The sequence below is a fragment of the Sesamum indicum genome, linkage group LG12 (assembly GCF_026168435.1).
Source record: "Sesamum indicum cultivar Baizhima isolate 11 linkage group LG12, ASM2616843v1, whole genome shotgun sequence".
Taxonomy (NCBI): Eukaryota; Viridiplantae; Streptophyta; class Magnoliopsida; order Lamiales; family Pedaliaceae; genus Sesamum; species Sesamum indicum.
Window position 1 is genome coordinate 18,262,245 of NC_142668.1, and position 24,291 is coordinate 18,286,535.

General features: G+C 36.7%; 5 protein-coding genes across 6 annotated transcripts; 2 read left to right on the forward strand and 3 right to left on the reverse strand.

Annotated features, from left to right (window-relative positions):
* The first annotated feature begins 3,240 nt into the window (after nucleotides 1–3,240).
* LOC105175785 (DNA-damage-repair/toleration protein 111) lies at nucleotides 3,241–6,459 on the forward strand. Its single transcript, XM_011098373.3, has 2 exons — nucleotides 3,241–4,173; nucleotides 5,901–6,459. Exons 1-2 carry the CDS (start codon nucleotides 3,322–3,324, stop codon nucleotides 6,195–6,197), a joined length of 1,149 nt encoding a protein of 382 aa, XP_011096675.2. The 5' UTR covers nucleotides 3,241–3,321; the 3' UTR covers nucleotides 6,198–6,459.
* A 185-nt stretch (nucleotides 6,460–6,644) lies between these two features.
* Nucleotides 6,645–8,167, reverse strand: LOC148784950 (uncharacterized). The gene is made up of 2 exons (XM_011098374.3): nucleotides 7,157–8,167; nucleotides 6,645–7,075 (listed from the first exon to the last, which is right to left on the reverse strand). Exons 1-2 carry the CDS (start codon nucleotides 7,394–7,396, stop codon nucleotides 6,743–6,745), a joined length of 573 nt encoding a protein of 190 aa, XP_011096676.1. The 5' UTR covers nucleotides 7,397–8,167; the 3' UTR covers nucleotides 6,645–6,742.
* Nucleotides 8,168–8,305: 138 nt separating this feature from the next.
* On the reverse strand, nucleotides 8,306–10,879 carry LOC105175787 (kxDL motif protein). Its single transcript, XM_011098375.3, has 3 exons — nucleotides 9,790–10,879; nucleotides 9,501–9,653; nucleotides 8,306–8,581 (listed from the first exon to the last, which is right to left on the reverse strand). The coding sequence occupies exons 1-3, from the start codon at nucleotides 9,903–9,905 to the stop codon at nucleotides 8,479–8,481; spliced, it is 372 nt and encodes a 123-aa protein (XP_011096677.1). The 5' UTR covers nucleotides 9,906–10,879; the 3' UTR covers nucleotides 8,306–8,478.
* A 1,154-nt stretch (nucleotides 10,880–12,033) lies between these two features.
* On the reverse strand, nucleotides 12,034–18,119 carry LOC105175788 (homeobox-leucine zipper protein ATHB-14). Of its 2 annotated transcripts, none has more exons than XM_020698367.2 (18): nucleotides 17,497–18,119; nucleotides 16,246–16,405; nucleotides 16,028–16,140; nucleotides 15,814–15,904; nucleotides 15,629–15,724; nucleotides 15,427–15,540; nucleotides 15,260–15,343; nucleotides 14,979–15,134; nucleotides 14,823–14,897; nucleotides 14,632–14,738; nucleotides 14,280–14,469; nucleotides 13,951–14,139; nucleotides 13,763–13,843; nucleotides 13,537–13,671; nucleotides 12,963–13,288; nucleotides 12,714–12,825; nucleotides 12,458–12,610; nucleotides 12,034–12,380 (listed from the first exon to the last, which is right to left on the reverse strand). In XM_020698367.2, exons 1-18 carry the CDS (start codon nucleotides 17,727–17,729, stop codon nucleotides 12,234–12,236), a joined length of 2,562 nt encoding a protein of 853 aa, XP_020554026.1. In that variant the 5' UTR covers nucleotides 17,730–18,119; the 3' UTR covers nucleotides 12,034–12,233. The 2 variants fall into 2 exon arrangements, with proteins under 2 accessions (XP_020554026.1, XP_011096678.1); XM_011098376.3 differs by having other exon boundaries at nucleotides 12,458–12,607; nucleotides 17,497–18,117.
* A 4,823-nt stretch (nucleotides 18,120–22,942) lies between these two features.
* Nucleotides 22,943–24,217, forward strand: LOC105175789 (uncharacterized). The gene is made up of 2 exons (XM_011098377.3): nucleotides 22,943–23,249; nucleotides 23,875–24,217. Exons 1-2 carry the CDS (start codon nucleotides 23,064–23,066, stop codon nucleotides 24,061–24,063), a joined length of 375 nt encoding a protein of 124 aa, XP_011096679.1. The 5' UTR covers nucleotides 22,943–23,063; the 3' UTR covers nucleotides 24,064–24,217.
* The last annotated feature ends 74 nt before the right edge of the window (nucleotides 24,218–24,291 follow it).

Sequence of the window (24,291 nt, forward strand, 5' to 3'; positions counted from 1 at the left end):
TTTTTCCTTTTTGCATAATTCATAATCTCTACCTATTACTTCACCCACACTTGATCATTCATATCAATTCCCATTTCCCCCAATTTATTGTTGCATCATTTCAAAATACCACACACTACAATACTCAATATAATTAAATTGGTAATCTTAAATTAAATAATACATAACTGTGTTCATTTTTAGTAAGTCTGTAAATATCCAATCTAAATAATAAATTTTCCAAATTTATTTAGATAAGTAAGAATAATCGCATGTGACTTGGAATACAATAAATTGTAAAAATCGTACTGGAAATGCTCCCACTGTGAGTTGCAATGTTTAAATCAACAAGATAGTAAGATGAGGAGTATGAAGGTCCTAAAAAAATATCAATTATCGCAATTCACAAATCGTACATGGGGAATAGAGGTGTAGTATTGAAAGTATCATAGGTTATATAGAGGATGTTTGGCTAAGCTTTTTTAGAACATCTTATAAGTTTATACGTCTTATAAGATGTTTTAAAAGCTTACAAAATATTGGATCTTATTTTAAAAATAAATTCATAAAATATTTGAATAAATTCAGATTTAAAGCGTATAAGATGTGGAAATATTTTATAAGATGTTAGGGTGTTTAGCATGATATGTCTTTATTGGTAAAATGACCAAAAAGAACATATATATATTACCATTAAAATCAAATAAGTTGTTATTTCTTAACATATTTTATATTTAAATATTTTAAAATAATTTCATAGATAGTTCACATGAATTTAACTCTAAATAAGATAATTATTGTTACAAAAAAAAATTATTACCTAAAAATGTTTGCTAATCGAATGTTAACATAGATATATAGTTAATATTTTCTTTATCAATGACTATTTCTAGTTGTAAAATTTATAATATTTTGAATATATATTTTTAAATAAATATAATTTGAATAGCAATTTTTTTATTTAACTATGTATAATATTTTATTATTAAATAATGAAGCATTTTCTAAATTTTAAATTTAAAACATAAAATTTTTTAATATCCTATAGAGTGTGTGTGTGTGTGAGAGAAAAGAGAGAGAATGTGGTTGTGTGTGTATAAGGATATTTTTATCTAATTACATATTAATCTTATAGAGTTTAAAAATATATTTTAAAAAAAGTTAAAAATGCTAATTTGTTTTAAAGAGCATATAAGATTTAAAACATCTTATTTTGAGATTTTATAATATTTAAAAAAAAAAATTGCCAAATACCTTTTTTACACTTATAAGATCTCAAATATTTTATAAGATGTTTTGAAGAGTTTATTAGCTTAGCCAAAAATCCTGATAATTTTACACGAGTCATTGATTCATAGTGATTAGATCATCATCGTTCGTCTATATATAGTCGATTTCAAGTGGGAGACGAGCTCAGATCGATACAACCCATATATAAAAGTCACATACTTTGGTCTATAATTTGAATGGTAAAAGAATTGAAAACATTTTTACAAAAAATCTTGAACCATCACATTAAAGATTTAAATGAAATTAGAAAATCACTATTAACAAAGTAGTGTTTGTGAAGCTTATCATTCAAACAATAAATGCCTTTTATACAACTTTTACGGAAATGGGACGTGTCATAAACAATAGCTTTTCATATTGAATAAAAACAAATGTCCTATGAGAAGAAGTTAGGGTTCTTAAAAAGGAGAGATGGGGACTTACCCACACCGTCCCTTGTGGGAAGTCAAACAATAATAATTTCCAGTTATATTAATCGAGAATACGGCAGAGAATTAATTTATATCATCTAATTGAATAAGATTACTAATGTATAATATCACTTAGTTTTACACAGTTATATTAATCAAGAATATATATTTGATATATTCATATGATATGGGAAATAAACAAAAATTCAATATCCTTTTTATAAAAATATACGTAATTTATCGCTCGATAATATATAGTAATAATATAAATATTTATCTCCACTCGATATTAATGAACTTATCGGTAAATTGGCTTGTATAATTTAATGACAATCCACTCAATTAATGATTAACAATATTAAATTAGAAAAATAAATATAAATTAAAAATTTACTCGATTCTATTTATCTACCTTATTATATTAACACAAGTCTCTAAAACTAATTACTTTTATCGTGGTGTATCTAAAATCTATTATATTTCATACACTACATTTCAATTTGAGAGGAATATTTGGATGAAATAATTTTTAATAATTCATATTAAAAAAATTTAAAATTTATTAATATTAAAAAAAATAATTCAATTAAAATTAAAAATTATCCAAATGTATTCTTATAGATCTTCCCCATATTTCGTACATGGGCCAAAACTGAAATTTCGGGCTAAAACGGTAATTTATTATTATTATTAGGGTAAAATACACTCTGCCCCTTTAGAACTATTTTTAATGTAATATTTATTCCCTTAAACTGACGAATGTAACACTTACTCCCTATAATTAATTTTTTGGACAATATTACCCTTATATTATATATATACTTCAAAGATTTTTTTCCTAACAATTTTGCATTTTAAGTTTATTTAAAATTTTCTTAATTAAAAAAAAACCTTTTAGTATAATAAAGTAATACATATTTCGTAAATTAAATAATTTGATTTTATTGATATCTTACAATCTCAAAAGTTAAGTAGTGAATGACTACAAGAAATACATAAGAAGTTTTCATAAAAAAAGTTTTATTAATCTAGTAATAAAATTAAATCATTAAATAGTTTTTCTTTTAGATAAAAGTGAGTAATTAAATAATTTTTTGAATATATATCTTTTTAAAAAATATGATGAAGTATTTATATTCATTTATTTTTTTAAAAATATTTAACTTTTGGTGAAGCATATATATTTGTCAATTTCTTTAAAAAATATATATGAATTATGAATTATATTATATTTATTGTGTATCTACTATATATTAATTTATACCTTGCTTTTATTAAATTATTCTGATATAAAAAATTACCTTGGTGATGATTTAATGTATAAAATACTAAGATATATTAAGAAAATGTAATATTGATGATAATTAAATATGCAAAATAGTAAACTATATTCAGAATAATATAATTATTTAAAACATAAGGTCCAACAAAAAAGAAAAATGAATATTATATTATGAATAGTTTAAGAGACAAAGTGTATTTTACCCTTATTATTATTTTCTTATGAGAGAGATATAGAGACATGAACGGGGCCGCATATATATATATACTATTACATATCAAACATATGATCTAATTTAGTGCCCAACCGCAAATATAATTCGGAGCAACCGCAGACGCTTACGCTTTGGATTGTCCCAGAATGCTGGGCGGCTTGTACGGCGATCTCCCCCCACCGTCTTCCGCCACGGACGACAGCTCCACCACCACATCCGCCACCAATGTCTGGTCCAGCAGTGTCAAGATGGCCCCATCCACCCTCCGCAAACCCTTACCCCCTCCTCAAACCATCCTCCGCCCCCCAAACCCCAAGCCCAAACAATCCCAGACCACTGCCTTCAGTAAAAACACTATTGCAATTCAGCCGCCCGCCGTCGAGAATACAAATCCTAACCCTACCATGTCTTCGTTTCAACCCGCTCTTGTCGGCGTCACGAGTTCCGTCTTAGAAGAGTACGACCCAGCCCGGCCAAATGATTACGAGGATTACCGCCGGGAGCGAAAGAGGAAGCAAGCAGAGGCAGAGGTCAGGAGAGAACTGGAGGAGAGAGAGAGGAGAGAGAGGGAAAGGGAGGAGAGAGAGAAGAGAGAGAGGGATCGCGATAGGGATAGGGAATTGAGTATTTCTGGAGAGGAGGCGTGGCGAAGGAGGGCGGCTATGACCGGCGGCGGAGGTGGTGTGCCGAGATCGCCGTCTCCACCCCCGCTGGGTAATGGGGGAGGGGAAGGGTTTAGCATTGGGAAGTCGGAGAGTGGAGGGTTGGGACTGGGAGCGGAAGGGAAGATGACGGCGGCCCAGAGGATGATGGCGAAGATGGGATGGAAGGAAGGACAGGGTTTGGGGAAGCAGGAGCAGGGAATTACAACGCCATTGGTGGCCAAGAAGACGGATAAGAGAGCTGGGGTCATCGTGAATGCCAGCGAGTCGAGTAAGAAGGTTAAGAGTGTTAGTTTCAATGGGCCCCCTACCAGGGTTGTGCTTCTCAGGAACATGGTATGGATTGCTTACTTTATTTGAGGGATTCGTATATGCTCTGTCTGTGCTCAACTGTTGTATTAATATTTGTGATTATGAAGTTTAGCGCGTTAGTGTTGTGAGATTTGTGTGGTTTAATTTGTATTTCCTGTTCGTTTAGTATATTTCTTCATGAGCAGTGGTTTAGCGATGATTTTGGTAACTACAAGTTCAGATCAGATACTGTGGAGCTCGGTTGAATACCAATAGGAGATGTATTGTAGCTTTCCTCCCCATGAGTTAACTGAAAAACAAGTAAAATCATAGTATGTGTTTCTTTTTGCTTCTAATGCTAAGGAGATTTTCGACAGGTTTGCAGTGACTAGTTCCATCTTTTGAACAGTGTTTATTTTATCGACTTTCACTTTTCCATGCAGAGTAGGATTAAGAACCCTTTCTGATGTCTAATTTACTTTGGTACAACGCTGGCTACCATGAACTGAGGTCTCAGATTTGATAACATTCCTCGGTGCAAAATTGAGTGAAATTTTATCTGCTCTCAGTTCCATGAGCCAAATATGGATGTACTGAACTGAAGTCTCAGAATTTCACAACATACCTCAGTTCAAATTTGAGTAAAATTTCTCCTCTCAGTTCCATGAGCCGAACATGGATATAACAACTGTATATTCTGTGGAATGCCGCTTTCACTTTAGTGTTTGTTCTGCTTTCCCCATGGTAAAACTGTAATGTTTCACGCAGGGAAGAGAAGACAGATAGAAAAGCATTATTCTCATAAAAACTTCTTGCATGAAAAGTTCCTTGACAACTAAATGGCAGGAAGTTTCTTGACAAGTCGAGGCGATATAATGGAGATACTTATGTTCTACTAACCTGTTGAACAATGTTTGGTATTCTGTTTCAATCTTATTGAAGGAAGAGAAACTAAAACCTCAGTTCTACCAATATCTTCAGCCTAGTCACCTGAACAGATAAATATGAGGAAAGAAAACATTATGTTTAATGCTGGAACACAACGCAGCTTAAAAGCTTTTTGCTTCTTGTGACATGCATCCAGCAAGGTTGGCCTTATTTTTTATGTGATCCATCCAAGTAGAATTCCTACTTGCAAGCCATGTTGGAAACTAAAACCTGTTTGTTTATGTTTTCATTTTCAGTTTTCAGGGGAAATATGTGTTTTTAATTTTGTATAGGTTGTCGTGCGAAAATGTACGTTTCGGTTCTTTTTGTGTTGAGTTCATGATAGTATTTCTTTTCCTAAATATTAATCATTTCTTTCCGTTTGAGGGTTTCTGTTAGCTGGTCTTTCCTTCTCTCTCATATATAACAATCTCCTGTGAGCACAGTTACTGGTCTCTTTCTTTCTTGTATTCAAGTTTCTTTTTCCACTTTAGGATCCCGCATGTATATGTGGGCATGCGAATGTAGTTTTCTAATGTAGTTTGATCAGGTGAATGTGATTTTCTGAGTTGTAGCTTAATCAGTTACTCATCTCATACTCATGTCCCTAACAACGCATCATGTGGATATAAATTATTTCTCCCTTAGTGTTGGTGCCTACGTGGTGCTTGAATTATCTATAAAATGATTATGATTTCCATCATGGTTGCTGTTTACTCCAGCCCCTGGCAGCCACTGATCTGAATGATTTGTGGTTTTGCATTTATCATATTTATTGGCTTATAATCCGTGTGTGTCATGGGTTGCCTAAAATTCTTATGTATATCCTCTGCTTCTTTGTGAAGGTTGGCCCGGGTGAGGTTGATGATGATTTAGAAGGTGAGGTGGCAGAGGAGTGTGCTAAATTTGGTACGGTGACTCGTGTCCTGATCTTTGAGATTACGGAACCAAACTTCCCACACGATGAAGCTGTAAGAATATTTATTCAGTTTGAGAGAGCAGAGCAAGCAACTAAAGCCCTCATAGAACTTGAAGGTCGCTTTTTCGGAGGTAGGGTTGTACGCGCTTGTTTTTATGATGAGGAAAGGTTCAACAACAATGAATTGGCTCCCATGCCGGGTGAAATTCCTGGTTTCTTTTAACCATTTCGAAGATTTAGAAGTTGGTTGTCCAAAAAAAGACTCTCTGGGCTCCTTGTATGGTCAGCCGCAGCCTGGGAAGTGCTTCATCAGGCTCCTTTTAGTTTAAATATTTAGTCAGTGTTGATAGTGCATGTTCGAATTCATTATCATCTGAGCTGAGCCATGTAGCAAGTAATGTTTCTTGTTTTTATTCTTACTGATCTCTTGTGAAACTCGGATTCAAGGGATACGTACAAAGCAGTTTGAGTCGCTTTTATACGCAGTTCTTGCTTTGGTAGAAACGTGCTTTTAAAAATTGCGTCCTTGCACAGTTCATAATTAATTCAACCTGCTTTTAGAAATTGCATCCTTGCATCCCATCTCCTTTTATTTGTTTCAATGTAAGAAGTATACTTGCATAGTTCATCTTCAATTTATTTGTACCCCTCTCCCACTATTGCCTTAAAGTTGTAAAAGAGCAGCGGATAATATATTAATTACTACAGTATCAAGCAAAAAAGAAATATTCTTAGACCAGAAGGCCTCCTCGCATCAAGGAGATCCAGCTAGCTGTTCTGATTGGAAATACTAGCCTCGTGCAATAAGTATAAGTGCTGACCTTCCCTATACGCGGGGGAACAGGCGGCATTTTGTGGTGGCGCGGCTCCGCACATGTAAATAGCCAGAAGGGTTTCGTTTGTAGACATGACAGTACTAGTTGATGAAAAGGAGGGCAGAAGGCCACCAGATGAGAGGTTGTTCACGGTGGAGTCTCCGACTGTGATGTGGTGGGGCGAGGTTGAGGTTGAACTTTCTCCTCCGCCACCCAAGATGCAGCAGCTTGGCTTCGGCGGCACACTTTTCCTTCCCCCACCGCAGACCGGGCATGAATTAGTCCCCTATAATACAAATCACAATTAATGTGGTTATTAAGCATATAAAGAAAAACCTTTAGAAAAAGAAAGATTAGTGCAAAGTACATTAGAGTTAGTGGTGGTGGCGGAGCGGTAGGTGGTGCCATCAGGCTCGACGATCCAGCCAGCTTCTTGAGCAAGATGGCGGAGGACTTGATTGATGTCAGCGCGAGGGGAGAGGCGGTAGCCACCGTGCTTACGGAGGCCGTGGAAGATGTTGGTGGTGATGGACCTCCTTTGCCTCTCTCTCATCTTGGTCCTCTCTTTCTCAACTGCACTTCTCACATTGGCGTTGCATTCCTTCATTGTTTATCCCTTTTTTCACCTTCCTGTGAAGTGGTGTTGCTTGTGAGGAATTTGTACCACTTGGAATGGAATCGAAGGCAAGAAAAGAGTGTGCAGAACAGAAGGCAGCTACAAGTTAACTTTTTGAGGGCTTGAAACTGAGAAGCTTATTTTGCATGAAGGGAGTGAGTGTGAGGAGTTGTGACAGTCAAATTGCATGTACTTATGGGCTATAGCCTATACACATGGCGAAAGCGGGGAATGAGGTTGTTTCACGCGCCATGTGCAATGCCAATCACATTGTAATAAAAGGTAAAATAAAAATAAAACACTATCCAATTTAGCTTTTATCTGCTTTTTATTTTATTTATATAAATACAACCCATTTTTAATTGTACTGCAACTTTCAATTTTTTTTACAAAAATCACATCTATAAAAGTAGATAAGCACTCCCATAGTTTAGCATAATGGTGGCTCTGGTTCACATGTTTACCATATAGTTCAGTAACATAGTGGGCAAAAGGGTAGTTTTCTGAATTTTACATTGTTTGAGCAGTGTTGATGGAATAGGATCAAGCCCAATACACACTAACTCAAAACTCACTGTTTTTTCCATTCAAATAATAATGCATTTCCGCCCACCTCCCCTGAAATTCTTGTCCAGTACCATTGGTAGTTACATGTCTTAACCTGCCAATAGTTTCAAATATTTCCTCCACTCCAGTTGAAGATGAAAGAACCGAGATTTTGCATACAGAAAGACTCAGAGGTGATGAAAACAGAAGCAACCTCTTGGTAAATCGATTGAACGAAATACCCAGTTTTTTTATGAGACACAATTATTCAGTTCCTTGTGTTCACATTGAAGATCCGATTATTCTCATGCTTACCACAGCGTGCATGCGGTTTCGACTAATAGTTTTCGTGAATTGTTAAAAGATCAAAAACCATTAACAACGCCACTGTAACCATGTATGAACAGAGAGCCATCTGTACTAGTATGAAGAATCACCATAATGTACAAAAATCTAGACATTAGACAACACAGACATTTCCAGAAGCTGGGTTGTAGAGAGAAGTCCAAATATGTGCAATACCAGATTCACCTAGGCAACTCGAGGTCTGGTCTTTGATCAAGTGCCTCAATTGCTGAATCATCAGGAAAAGCATCTGGATAGGTTTCCATGATCTTTGCCTTCAGACTCCTGCAAAATTAAAACCAAAATCTCAATGACATGAAATGAAATGTGCAAACTTCTACTCCCCATTGGTGAAGTTTCAAAGGAGATGGGATTTCTGCTCCCCACCTACACCACAAAAGAACTAAAAAAGCCAAACATAACCAGACTAAGTGGCAATTAACCAAGTAAGGAAGAAAATCCGCACATTACACACACGCCAACACTGAACACAGATTTGCATCATAACAACGACAAAGGCTCACATTCAAATGCATTTTCAAGTTTTCATGAAACTAGATTTTGATCAGTAAAACTCAGCAATTTTCTTGCTTCTTAACTCAAAGAAGTGAGCACCAGACAGAAAGAGAAAATTCCAATGATTAGCTCCTCCAGCCCGCAGGCCACGAATTCCACCAATGATGAGACTTAAGGACCACTTTTCTGCATTAGTAGAGGATTTCAACTCACGGTGTATTCTAAAAAGGAAGATTATCAGTATGGTCCCAGGTTGCAGCAATAACTCATTTACTGACAAGAGTAAGGTAACATTATATCATTCATCAAATCGTAAAAGGCATTAATTCAGCAAACCATTTAGATTAATACAAGAGATCTCAAAATCCAAAACCATTTTAACAATAATTTACAAACAAGTAATCACAGCCCCGGAAATTGAATTGCACTTCGTAAATCATACCAGATGGCAACACCAGAACTGGAAATTCTTAACCACAAGTACAACATGCCAGACCCACAAAGAATTGCAACAACAAAAACTCTCACCCCACTACACATAAAAGTCAATTGATGAGTTCGTCCAATTGTGCATTTATTGATAATAAATAAGACCAAAAAATTAACCCCAACCACATCATTTCCACAGCTCGTAAACATCCTAATTATAGTTCGCAGCCGGAATAAATACGAAAACGAAGTTGCATACCTGAGCTTCTGAAAGATGTAATCGAGGTCCGATTTCATAGATCTTAAGAGGCGTGTGTTCCTGGAAAAATCCGCAGACACTTCGGAAAAGCAATTCTCTGAGTACTCATTAAAGTGTGATAATACTGCATTGCTGTCCTGCAATCTTCCCAATCTGCATAATTTTTTCTTCAAAAGTTACTATCTTTGACAATTAAAGGGGATAATGTAAATGCAAGTAAACCAAATTTTGAAACAGAGTAGACAGATTAAACCACAAAAAGAAAAAAAAAAAGAATATATATACATACATGAGGTTTTGTGATTGTTTGATAGAATCCAAGTCCTGAGAATCAACTAGGGTTTTGAACTCTCTCGAAATTTCTTGTGACGCTGAACGAACCGACTGGCTTCCTGGATCCGCCATGTTTACGATTATTCTGCCCACTGAAACAGCGTATTGTAGGATGCAAAATTGGAGGTTACTTGTGGGCGGATTTAGTGGACTTTCAATTGTTCCATCAGAGATTGGGCTTCGACCACAGAGGCCCTCCTAACACTGAGTAAAAGATTTGGTATGTTAAGAAGTAATGAGGATTTTGATTGGGCCTAGAGTGATGACCCACCCGAACTTCCCCACACTCGAATTTGACTTGGTGTGTGAATAATTGAAATAACCATATCCCCCACCCCCACAATCAATCACATTACCTCCCCTGACCCTGAAATGGGTAAAGTAAAAGAAAGAATGATGATTATAGGTCTGAAATTGAAGAGCAGGTAGAGAGAAGATAAGATTGAATTCAAAAGCCTGCCTTTCCTTCCCGTTCCAGTTCCAGTTGCAGAGATAAAGATAATAGTTGGTCAAAGGGGATTATTATACAAAAACACTGCTGCTGCTGCTAGTGCTAGTCTACTACTGTCCATTCTTTCGTTTATACTGACTGAGTGCTTAAACATTACCTAGCTATACAGCAGAGAAAGAGAAAATTAGTAGCAATTACCAATATTAATAATGGCTACTAAATCTGTAGTAGCCTGCTTCAGCAATTACTACTACTGGTATTGGATTGGGAATACATACAATTACAACAAACAAGGAAGGGGCATTGGGCATTGGGGCCTGATTGTGTCTATTCTTTCAGATTGGGCATTTGCAGGGAAGCTTTAGAAGTGTCAGGATTTTCAAATGCAGTAAAAGGAAAGTCCAAACCAACTAGGACTAGGACTAGGGGTTGGTACTGGGCAGGAGAAGATGCTATGCTATGCCTACAACACCAAATCCATACAATACAATGCATCCACACCCACCATTCATCATCCATCATGTTGTATAATGTTTGATGATGTGCATGAGTGAGGCTGAGGCATCATCAATCTCCACATCAATGAATTCCCATACATCTATATGTGTATCCGATGGGGTTTGAAAAGAGGGTTGGTTTGTTAAATGTTAATTAACAGAGAAAGAGACAAGTAACTGTGTGTGTGTGTGATGGAGGAATTATCTAACAATGCAGTAGTAGGCAGTAGTTGTCTGTCTCCCACTCTGGCCTACGCCCTACACCAAAAGTTGCTTTTGTTTTCAGGATGAGCCAGCGGATACCAAGGCACGCCTTTGCTGGTGGGCCCGACCCCCCATCAATTTGTGAGACACAAACAATTCATTGTGGCATGATGAGGTCAAACCAGTAATTACAACCTGCCCCATCCTCATTACCTTCTTCCTGCACTCGCCCTCTTTGTATATTGATGATGGTAATTCTGGAAAAGACCAATATATCCTTCAGGAGAGGGTAAAAGGGTCTTTATATTCTGAAAGTATTTGACCAAGGGTCAATCTCTTAAGAGTTGCGTATTTAAAGCATATTTGAGGCCTATAAACTAGGACACGTAACACCATTTGTGGAGGGTGGACAGTGAACGTGGAGACGTGAAAGAGCCCGCCAGTATGGTGGGATGGTAAGGGAATAAAGAGGAAAAATCCTAAGGAGAGAGGTAAGTTTTTCGGTTTTTAAACTACATTGAGTGTGTTATCGTAAAAGAGATCTATCAATTGGGGATGAAAACTGACTTGATCGTCGGAGCATCTTCGCCGGGACTCTTCCCGACTAAGTAATGTTCGTTTCTTGTTTTCAGAATAGTGTTGATTGCATACACAAGGCAGCTAACTAGCGTGGGGGAAGGAGCTGTGTTTTCGAGCCGGATCATATATATATATTTATGTTCAACTACTTTTACTTTTCTTGAAAAGAAAAAACAAAAGGAAGAGGAAGATATGTTTTCTGGTAGGGCTCATCCTCACACACATACACACACACACACACACACATACAGAAGCAGCAGTGGAAGTGAAACACACGAGTTCGCGAGCCCTTTGTTCAATTCAACGTGAGAACCCATGAGACGCAGCCTCTGCCTCTGATCCCATCCCTTTGACCTTCACAAGAATTCAAAATGCCAAAGACCAAACTATGCTGCTGAAGATTTCTACGTCTTCTCACAAATACATACCCCACTCTCTTTCCTTGGATGGAAACAAGTAAAGTAGCTACTTCCAGACAACACCATATATATGTATATATATATGATAATAGTAGGCATCTCACAGGTTTATAAATAACCCCTTGTCAATATGTCGTCGTACATCATTTTCCCCAAATTTAAATAACTACAAATAACTTAAAACACCTGAGTGCAGCTATAGTTTCAAATTGTCATCTCATCACAAGGTCAGCACCCATTTCTATTCCCTTTACACAAAAGACCAATTCATGAACATGAATGCTAGGCAGTGATTGGCATCCTCATCGTTCACAACCTTCCATGCCACCGCTTGTTCGTAAGACACCGGTCTGCCCATGCTCGAAACACACACTCCTCCCGGCAAATATGCAAACCCCTGTACAAGAATGCAAAATTAGCAAACAAACATATATGTCAACATACCAAGCACGGGAAATAACTCTTGGGACTCACCTGCTGCATGATCTTGGAGAACTCTGAGAGCAGAATCTTTCTACCAGCTTCATCCAGTATCTTCTCCAGCATTATATCCTGAAGGGCTACCAGGGTCGTCTCCAGCATGTCCAGTCCTGCCTGGTTTGCAAATGTAAATACTGCTGATGCCTGCTATTAAAAGTTACTTGATCAGTTTGCTTGCTAAGAACTAAAGTAATCATGTATAAAGATGGATGAAAACAAGGAGAAGCACAACAAAGTGAAAATCACTAACATTCATTCTAACGGAGCAGCACATAATAGCATCAGTGTGGTGCCAAAGTTGTTTCAGAACAGCATCACCTGCTGATGAATCAGCCTGAAGCAGTTCTCCACCAGTGTGCACTCTGAAATAGAAGAACCGAAAATTGGCACGAGATTACGAGACTGTTGCTAAAACACAGAAGACGGATCTGCCCATTTTAGATTTAGATATCAGGGTGGAATAACTATCTACAAAATCAGGGAAAAGGAGAATCCACACCTGTAGCTCCTGCAAATCCAACGTGCCAATGTGACAGCCTCTGGTGAACCAGGAAGCGGCTTTGGTACCATTTGGGAGCTGAGTTGGGATGGGGCTATGGCCATGGCAACTCTTTGGACTGATCCCACAATACTTCGTACATATTGACGGGCCATGGCAGCTACACTGTCTCGATAGTGATTCTCAAAAGTGAACTGGAACGCAATGGTCAAAACAGACCTAAAATTCTGATTACTCGTATCAGCTTCACCACCAGAACGAGCTCCACTGTGTCCCACCTCAAGAGCAGAAGCCAAGTCCAGTGTTCGAGTTGCTGTGGGCCCATCCTGCATCACAAACAAAATAACAAATTACGCAAATAAAACAGTGTTTGAACCAATCAGAAATCCAAACACCTACTGAAAATAGGAAAAATTTTGTATTCAACAACAGTCACAAGATGGACATTTTTCAGGGGACAGAATGCAGCAGCATTGGTTTCTTATCATGCCAGCATTCAGAGTAACCCAACAATTTTCTTAAGAGACAAACACATTATTCTAGTTAGATTATGGAGCAAGGAATGTCACCCAACTGATTTAGGTTCCAATGGTATGACGCGGAAACCAGATGGCAGCACGGGAGCATCATCACCAAATGATTCATCAATGGGCGCAAAAACAAGCTGAGCACAGGCGCCAGAAGTTGTTTCATCGATCCCGCTGCATAACTGCATTGTTCCATTAAAGAGATCAACACCATTCATGCCGTAACACTTAAAGAAAACAATTAGTCACAAATCTGAATTATAGGGGCGAGACCTGCAACAAGTACATATCTCTTGACAAAGCAATGTCCTCTGGAGAGAATGCATGACCTTCCAAACGAACCACCTCCAGGAACTACATTAAAAACAAATTTTCTTGTGATTCAGTATGGGAAGATGAAGCATGAAGATGCAAGATAAGCCATGGCCACCACAAGAGTACTAGTAAAGCAGAGAGTTCACCTCCTCATGTTCAACAGTTTGCGCCAGAGGTAAAATAACTTGACTGCTTGGAAACCCTCCAAGCTTTGCACAAGGAACTGCATAAGGACTGGCTTTAAGAGAAGCGGCAGAGTAGACATCAACGCCATAATCAGCCCACTCCGAACGATGCTCCCTCAGGAAGCGAACAAGCAAAGCTGGAGGCACATTCTGCTTACAATGTATAAGAAAGTCATCAAATATTATCCAACCTATCCGGATAGTTATTGTAAACCCAAAACGTAGTCTATAAACATGTAGTCATATTACCTGGAGGATTACACAAGTTTATAACATTTCAAACAAATTACCTGGAGAAGCATTGATGCCCGTGCGCAGAGGACTCCCCCAAAGGTTGGGAGCATAGACAAGTTGTTATATTGGGAACCCAGAAACTTGCTTGGAGATGAGTTAATGGCAATGGTTACATCTTCAACCCCATCGCTGCCCATTATTGACCAACCATCATCAACAAATCCATTGACAGCATCATTAAAACCCCTAACAGTCATCCACCAAATACACAGCACATCAGAAAAATAACACAAATGGAATTTAATAAGATTGCCTGAATGTAGTTAGTGAATTCTTTAACAGCTAAAGCCTGTTTCTGTATCCAGATAAGTGAACTATGTTCACTACATTCAGGAAGATATTTCTCACCTGCACAATCTTTGACTTAATGCTCTAAGAACAGTGGGTTGGCGACCACCAGTATACTGGATCTCTCCATTGGTTTCTTGAGCAATTTGTCTTATATGACGCAAAGCCTAAACATACAGAAGGATAAATGTGCTTGTGAGACAGAGGCCAAGGACATGCAACACACACAACAGACAGAAGAAAGCTCTCACAGCCATAGTCATCTTTTGCGCAAGGATTTTGGAAGATTCATAAAGTGGCCTTAAAACTTCAGGAACACTTGAAGCCTGTAACAAAACAAAAAGTAATAAGTTCCCCAGGAGAAGATGGAAAATAGACCAGGCAGACATAGTTGGAGGACTTCTTACATCAAAGTCAATGTGATCGACAATGTGGATAATGGATCCACCACCCTCACAAGGACGAATCAGGTACCCACTCGGCAGCATTTCAGCTCTCACAAAGCAAGTAGCAGGAGGCCCAGTTGGGCCACCCGTAGAAGATGTTAATGATCTCTCACAAATCTGTATAAATAGCTCAGCTGTAAATACAATGCTGTAGTTTTCAAGATCGCCACACAATACCAGTGTACAACAAAAGGATATCATAACAAATCATCAGAAATCGAGAACTTTATAGGATTAGTTACCACTAGACTGCCATCTTCCAAGCTTGTGATATATCTCAACGTCCAAAAGTCACGAGCAGATGCCAATGTTGTTGGTGCATATATCTAAGGAAGAGATTTACACTCACAACCAGTTGCAAGCTCTAGTGCATATCTCAAACTAAACTATAATACTACAGGGGACTTACCTGCATATATACAAGCTCTATAGTCCCTCCATTTCCTGTGGGTATTGCACTTGCTACATCGAGGCAACGGCAGTCGCGAAACCAAGAAAGACGATCTTTGAGAATTTCAGCAACCTGCAAAGAAATTGTGTCAAAGTAGAATATTGACTGAAATGAATTTTCCATACATGAAAGACATGAAAGTGACTAGTTAGAAAATCACCTTCGTGGGTTCAAGACTCACGAGGCCACAGGCCCGTGCTGCTACCCCACTGCAGTTGCGGGAAACAGCAACGATGCCAATAGAATCCGGACCAGGCTAAACACATGAAAAAGGATGCGTTAGCACCTAGAGTAATTAAATAGGGGCGAAAATCTACAGACAATGAAGGCAACAAAAGTACATACCTTCATCCCAATCATCTGGACCCAGTCGACAGCAGTTCCAGTAGCCTTCCCAAGGAACTCTGTCAGGGTCTCCTCAGCTATTGCGAGAAGACTAAGAAATCAACACAAGAAATGGAAAATAAAAGAATCAAATGAAACCAAATTGGTAATAGTTTTCCAACCAGCAGCCCAAACAAAACAGTTAAAATGATTAAGGTGACATTAGGGCAATTACCCAGCTGGGCTATTTGCATCCCTCTGTGGATGCTGAGGAGTTGGGTTTTGCTGTTGTTGCTGACCACTCATAACCACAGAGTCACAGCTAGTATCTGTGGTTGTTGTGCTTACCTGATAATCATACAAATCCGGTGGTAAACAAACAGGAAACAAAGCTAATGGGAGAAGCATTTGGTCATTACCATGTAACATAAACAGCAAAAGTTACAAACTTACAGTGTGCAGTTGCTGACGCATATAACCATTTTCATAGACCAACTGCGAGACCTGCTTCTGAAGACGATCATTCTCTTCCATCAGCAGCTTATTCATGGCGGTCAGTTTTCTGTTAACAGTCTGGAGACGAGATGCTTCTTTCCTCTGTTTTTCACGACATCTACAAAAAGACAAACAAGAAACACATTTTCCTGAAAAATCATAATCACACCAAACGAACTGTTGAACCTCAAAACATACAAGATATGTTAATGAGTGCAGAAAACCATAAGTTAAAAATACTCAAGGTAGCTGAGTTATTCAAAGATCTCTCTTTGATATGATTAGACAGGATAAATAATTTTTAGGGCTCAAAATTACTCTCTGCACCGTTAAGTGCCATTCAACCTTTTAAGACATTGGCAACTAGATTAACTCATAGAAAAACAACAAAAGAAGAACATGAAAAGTACATTCAAATGATGAATGCTAAGAATGAAACCAAGAAACTGATTTGATGCCCCATTCTTGTAGACATATTAAATCAAGATCTACACATAAAAGAGAAAGGTGGAATACATAAGGAACCCAAAGTGAACATAATAAATGCCCATCACAAACTTACTTTCAACAGAACAAAGATCTGATAAATAACAACTTCAGGAAACAGATTTTATAAGGGATCAGAGAGGCTCCAAGTAAATAGCAAAACACCGGGAAAAAACTTAACATTGTCAAGGGGTTGCATTTCACCCTTGAATTCAATGTTAAGCATAACAAAGCAAATTTACAGTCTCCTCATAGATCCATTTTTATAATCATGATTTCAAAATTTTAGTTCCTTTATCTTTCTTTTGGATGGCTAAACATAAAGCACAAATGGGAAGGCAGAAAAGGGTAGATTACATTGCTCCCAGTACTCCACTCTCTTTACAATCCCGAATACACTAAGATGAGAACAAAATAGAAGATATTACAAAGATAAATGAACAGCAATACTTTTATTTGTTTAAAACGGTGAAATAACCAATGTTTGCTGATAGAAACTCAATAGCCATCAATGAGAAAACATAAATCCGAAACAGAGATAAACCCACATTTACCAGTTCTTTACAGGACGCACTCAAGATAGAATCCCGACATTGATTCAAGAAGAATTAGAAAGAAAACCTACAAAAACTTGTAAAAAGCTAATCTTCAAAGCCGGAAAAGGAGAAAGCCAAGTCCCGGAAACCCCTATCGTTAAGAGCCTTGAGAATACAGTATATATACCTGCGATTCTGAAACCAGACTTTGATTTGTTTAGGCTCAATGTTAGCAAGAATGGGGCACTCCCGAATGAGCTGCTGCCTCCTCAAAGAACTAGGCTTTGGGCATTCTGCATAAACCCTCTCAAGAGCCTCAACTTGCTCTGGTGTGTACCTCACATACTTGCTGGGGTCCATTTGTTGCTGCTTGCTGTTACTACCACTGCTGTTACTATCCCTGTGCATAGAAAGTGCCATCCAAGAAAAGCAGCAAAGCCCACCGAGCTAAGTCTTGTTGGGCAGAAAAAGCTTGTTGAGAAAAAGAATGGTGGTTTTGGTGGTGGTTGCATGAACAGGCAGGCTCTCTTCTCACAGAGAGCCTCCTCTCTCACTCATCAAGATTGTGTTTTTTTTTTTTCCTTACTTTCTGAAGTGGGGTGGGGTGCTTTCTTTTGCTTTTGTTCTGGGCAAGAGGATATGTAGAAGAGGTTTTAGGGAGAGCAGAGAAGAGGAAGAAGGGAAGGGATGAGAGGGAAAGATGTTGGAACAGAGGTCCCCCTGGTTTTTATCTTAGACGCCAATCTCGAGAATTTCAGAGAAAGTGAAATGGGGAAAGAGAGAGGAGATAAAGTTAGGAACCAACCCACATAAAAAAGAAAGAAGGCTCAAGTGAAGTGGGAAATAGGAAAACTTGATAAATAAATAATTCCGTGTGAAACATAATTTTAATCTAATTTCGTTTCAACTTCTTATCTCTATTCAATTCCAATTTTCAAATTATAATATAAAGTAAGATAAATACAAATCTCATTTATTAAATTAAAACTGACATAAAAATTTAAAAATAAGTTACTAATCACCAATTCTTTCACTAAATATTTTACATATTACGATCAAAATCACGTTGAATTTTTACATTTTAATTACTCATATAAAAATATTTTAAATAGGAAAACGCATCAATCAAAAAATTACAGAAATATGGATAATTAAAATGTGAGGAAAGAATCATAACAGTTGTTTTTCTGGGAAATTTAAAAAGTGGGTCTGCAAAATATGAAGAACCCATAATCCATAATCATGTTTTTTCTTTTTTCTTTAAATTAATAATATAAACAGTGAAGCGAGTAAATACAAGGCAGAGACACACTGACTCTGACACTCATCACTCAGCCCCCTTTTTACCCATTTAAAAATAAATAAATATTTGTATTTTGGAGGGATGTGAGTATGTATGCATGCATGCGATATCATGTCCATCCCGAAACCCGAAATGGACGGATGGGTTGGATTTGATGGTGGGCCCAATAAAAAGGAGCTGGAAGTGGCTACACGGGCCTCCCAGGCCCACATTCTCGAACAATTAAATTTCCTGGCCCAAATTGGGGGAATAAACAATTTATTTTTTTAATAGAATGATGATAAAATACGAGGTAATAGAGTAGACTATATTTATAGGAAAAAATAGTTTAAAATTGGTTTTAATAATAATAATAATAATTATTGATATGGGATGGGATGGGATGCTCCCATAAACATGACATCATTATTACGTTTCATGCACTAATTTTGTAGCTGGATTTGGGACCCACCTTACACTAATCAAATTGTCTTTGATTTTTCTCATTAAATTAATCACATCAACATGTTTGGTTTTCATTTTTTTATTTTATTTAATTTAGTATTATTCTTTCTCAATCACCTCACTACATTCAGTTTTAATCATTTTTCTCAATAGAATTTTATGTTAAGTACATAAGTTAATTGTGTAATAAATCGTTGAATAATATTTTAGAAATAAAATAAAAGTTTTTAGCCGACAACCTAATAGTTAAGAAACAAGATTTTTTTATTAAAAATAAATAAAATACTTTCGCATATTGCGCGCATTAAAAAATTTATATATATATAAAAATAAAAAAAAAATACAAATAATATAATTTTTTAAATTTTTTATTTTAGGAAGCACGTTGACAATTTATTCATGATTGATGAGGGACACAAGAGAGCTTTTTTCTGAAAAGAGGGATGGCATAGAATTTTTTATAAATTGGAGGAAAGATTTAGGGCCAATTAGAAAAGTTATAGCCAAACTCCTTTAGTTCAAAATTAAGGGAATATATTGAGACCCTGTGATTCCTATAAAACAGTGATTTTTATTTTTTATTTTTTATGGATAATTATACTCTCATCTCCTGAAATTTGGTGCAATTATGTATAAATCTCTTTTGGTTTGAGAAATACACATAGCACTCCTAACGTGTGCTTTCATTTAATAGATAAGTCCTCCTCCCATTAGTTTAAATTTATCAAAATTATTGATAGTTAACACAAAAATATAAAATAATATATAGTTACCTTCAATTGTCTTATTACTGACTTATTGCAAGTCAAATAATTTTTTTTATGATTAAATTACCACCACACGTCTTCACGCGTTAATATATATGAGAAGATATATTTTCACCATTATAAAGGTAGTTTAGTTTTTTTAAAAAAATATTTAACTCGTAATAAGTGACTAAAGGGTAAATATCAATTCTCATTTCAGTTTTTTTTTTTTTAGTATCAACAAATTTAGTGAATTTTTTAACCAACGAAGAGATGCAAATCTCAAGGATACTAAATGTAATTTTTTAAACTACAAAAAATCTATGACTAGTTAGATCAACTTTGAAGAGAGAGGAGCATAATAATTCTTTTTATTTTTAAGAGCTCGCTAATTAGTCATGATTACACGATTAAAGGAACGGAACGTGCCCAATATTTGCATTTTGGTCTTTTCTCTAATTCCAACTGTACATACACTAATAAAAAATCCTCCTATCCTTCAAATTTAAACCAATAAACTAAGAAAGCTTAATTAGCACTATATATCTGTATATAAAAATATAAAATAGAAAAATAGTAGTGATAAAGGAGTAAAAAAGGTGTAGAGAGAGAGAGAAGGAGGAAAAAGGATCCAAGGAGGAGAATTGCTTCCATTGACTTTGAGGATTGATGAGTAGGTTGACATTTGGGATATACATACACACATGCATAATCCTCCCTTTATTTCTCAACCCTAAGTGTTTCGTTTTTTTACTATATATGTGTTTTTGTCGTGTCTCTAAAAAAATGGCCTATAAAAATCGTAGCATTAATGATTAGAAAAATTATGGAATACATAAATTTATAAAGGGAGTGGTGCAATATTACATGCTACTGGGTGTGTTGATTATTTAGGAGTATATGTAACAATCACATAAAAATAGTTAATATTGTAGTATATATGGAGGTAAATCGCTATTTATTTTTTCATAAAGAGGTTATTTGCTCATTTTGATATCACAAGGAAGTTGCTTGTATTTTTTCCTATAGAAAAAGTGTAATATGCATGCATATATACCTAAATATTGGTTGATGCTGCTGATCATTAGACTATAAAATACAATTAGGTGATTCAACATTTAATTCGTTCAATATATAATTGGGATAATTACATTCACATCCATAACTTATGGTATATTTATACAAATCAATCTTACTTTTTGCATAATTATAGAAACTATCTATGACAGCTAAAAAATATGGATAGTTTGTGTAATGATGCTAAAATTTTTAAGGGGTGTGTTTGTAATTTTTCAAAAAAATAAGAAGTGATTCGTTTAAGTGATATTGATATTTGATGAATGTATGTGTAATTAAGTTAGGGATGTAAATGTAATTATGCGGGTATAATTTTTGGGGATATGTAGAGAATATTAGAGAGTGGTTTGGTACTGGTGATTTGGGTTAATTAGAAAATGAATGAATTAAAGTAGGTAGGTAGGTAGGAAGGGTTAAAAATATTGGAGAGTGGGGGGTGGGGTGGGGTGGGGCCAGGTCCACTTAGGGATGTTCCCTCCCACGTCTCATTGCGTGATTTTGCAAAGTTAAACAAAAGTGGAACTGCCTTTCCAATTTCCTCCTCCCCTTCTCAAAACAATACATATATGTTGTTCTCTGTCTCTAAGTTGAGCCTCCTTCAAGCCCCCACCATCCCCAATCACCTTTCTTTTTCCTTGTTCAAATTCCTCTCTGCCTTTGCTTCCATTTTACATCTTTCCCCTCCTTTCTCTCTCTCTCTCTCTCTCTATATATATATATATATGCATATGTGTGTGTATATATATACATAGAGAGAGAGAGAGAGGATTTTGGGGTCCATATGTTCTTTTTGAAATATTAAGAGTTGTAAAGGTAGGAGAGAGGATGTGGTGGTGAATTGATGGTGATGAGTGATGAGAGAAAGAGTATCCCTAAATATTTAGCTTTTTCCTACTACTATATAACAATAATAGCACAAAATCATGGTATAATTCTTTGCCATCATTATGAGTGATACCAAAGATTACGAATGTTACTCGTCAAGAACCACCTCATTAATGCTATTAAAACCCTACCAAAATACATTGCTCTATTTTTATTATTCAGACCACACACCACACCACCACTCTTCAATTTCAACCACACACCCCTTCTTCTTACATGCAGCCGCCAACCCCAAAAAGAACCAAATAAAAATTAATGAAAACATTTGAATATGAAATTTGGACTAGTCACGTTGGGGGCTGCAGCTTCTATTTTTGGTCGACACTAACGTTATTATTAGTAAATGCCAATTGACTCTGATGAATCATTTTGAGAGTAAAAAGAATGCAAAGGTTTCAAAGAGACAAGACAGAAAACAACATAAGAAACTTAGGCAAACTTGAAATGATTCCAGAGAAGAAAACTTTGGAATATGGATAACATATGTAAAGATGTAAAAGAAAACAAAAGTAGAGTAATTGTGGTTTGGTTGAAAATTTGAGGGGAAGCTGCCAAACCTTGTTTGCCTGATTGAGAGATTATTGGGATATGATGTTCATGTTTGTTGGAATAAGATTCACACGCTACTCATTTTCTCTTTCAACAAATGTTAATTGGTCAAACACCCCCATCTCTGTCTCAATCTGCCTATTCTCACTCCCCCCTTTCCTGTCTTGTCTTTATTATGCCAATTACTACTGTTATTATATATTCCCCAAAATAATTGAACTCCATCAGATCAGAATTTTGGGCACGATCCCACCAGCATGAATGCACCACATCACATGCAAATTCTGAAATTAAGCGTGTTTGAACGAAACAAGTCTTTGTATATCCAAGAAAAGTTGCTCAAAAAACAAAATCTGCTGAGGGAATTTTCTGAAAATAAGCTTTGGGAAATAATTTGAATCAAGAATTCGTAGGATTAGAACAAGTATGTGGGCTGAAGCCTGTAACTGTTGGTCTTACAGAACCCGCCCAACTCTCAATTTTCTGGGCTCATAACTTCTTCGGCTGATGGAAAGGGCCCAGAAAATACAAGGATTAAAGTGAGACTTTAGCTCAAGATCTTGGGGGGAAGATGAAATACACGTTAAAATTTGAGGCGGAAGTGTAATATTAACTCAACAGATGCAAATTGGAAAACAGCACATCCGGAGTGAGCTGAGTTAAACCTAAAACCCTTAAAACGGGCGCATAACCATTCCCCTTATAGAAACCAAACCCATAGGCAGCAAGGAAGGAGAATTGTTGGTAAAGATGAACAAGAAGGAGGTATTGAAATTGGCAAAGGGTTTTCGTGGGAGAGCGAAGAATTGTATAAGGATTGCGAGGGAGAGAGTGGAGAAGGCGCTCCAGTACTCCTACAGAGACCGCCGCAACAAGAAACGCGATATGCGTTCCCTTTGGATCCAGCGAATCAACGCCGGAACTCGCCAACATGGAGTGCGTTTCGTTCTCTATTATTGTCTTCTTGCCTTGTTTTGTTTGAAAACTGTGATTATTGCCTTCATTTTTTTTCGGAATTGGAGGTTTCGTCGTGTGGGGATGATACGGGGTTTTTCGGGTCGATGGTTAATATGATGGGTTTGAAAAATTTCTGTGAAAATTACATTTTGCCTGAATGACTTCGCATGTCTGCGACTGTGAGATATAGGCTGAATGTGAAAATGGATGGATTTAGAGAGAAAAGTGTGTTGTTACGGAGTAGAAAGGAAGATGGATCATGAAAGTTGCGTTTTAATGTGGTTTGGATTTGTGTTGTTCCTTTGCGTAGAATAATTGATTTTGCTAGTTACAGTTGGAGGAATAAAGAACTGTAATTGAAGGAATTGGTGTTCTCTCCCTCAGCCATAGTTTTATATGTATCCGAATAATTTTTAGTTTGATGACATGGTATAGTCCTAGAAAGACGACGCCCTGCAAGAACCTTTTCATTCTTGTAAATTGGTTTGATGTCTGATGATATCTTGTTAGTAGGTATATGCAGATGAGGTTGCTGAAGTTGTGTTCAGAAGTAACTGTGTCAGTAACTTATCGTTTCTTTTCACACCTCTCTTCTGCATGACAGGTGAATTATGGAAATTTCATGCATGGGCTAATGAAGGAGAATATTCAATTGAACAGGAAAGTTCTATCCGAGTTATCCATGCATGAGCCGTATAGCTTCAAGGCCCTTGTCGACATCTCACGCAATGCCTTTCCAGGAAACAAGACAGTCCTGCCGCCCAAAAAGGAGGGGCTCTCAATTCTTGTCTAGATCTCGTCCCATTTATGTGTTAGGATAGCGTTCTGTATGTTTCCTGTTTCGGTGGCTGGATGTAATTGCAGAAGTAAAGCCAAATAGGCAGATGGGATTCTAACAAACTTCTGTAAGCATGAATTACTCTGGTCAATACAATACCGTTCCGAAAGGTTTATTGTTTTTTGGTGATTCTTCAATTGCATCGATAAGCTTACATTTCCAGTACCTTCGCAGGAACTACTT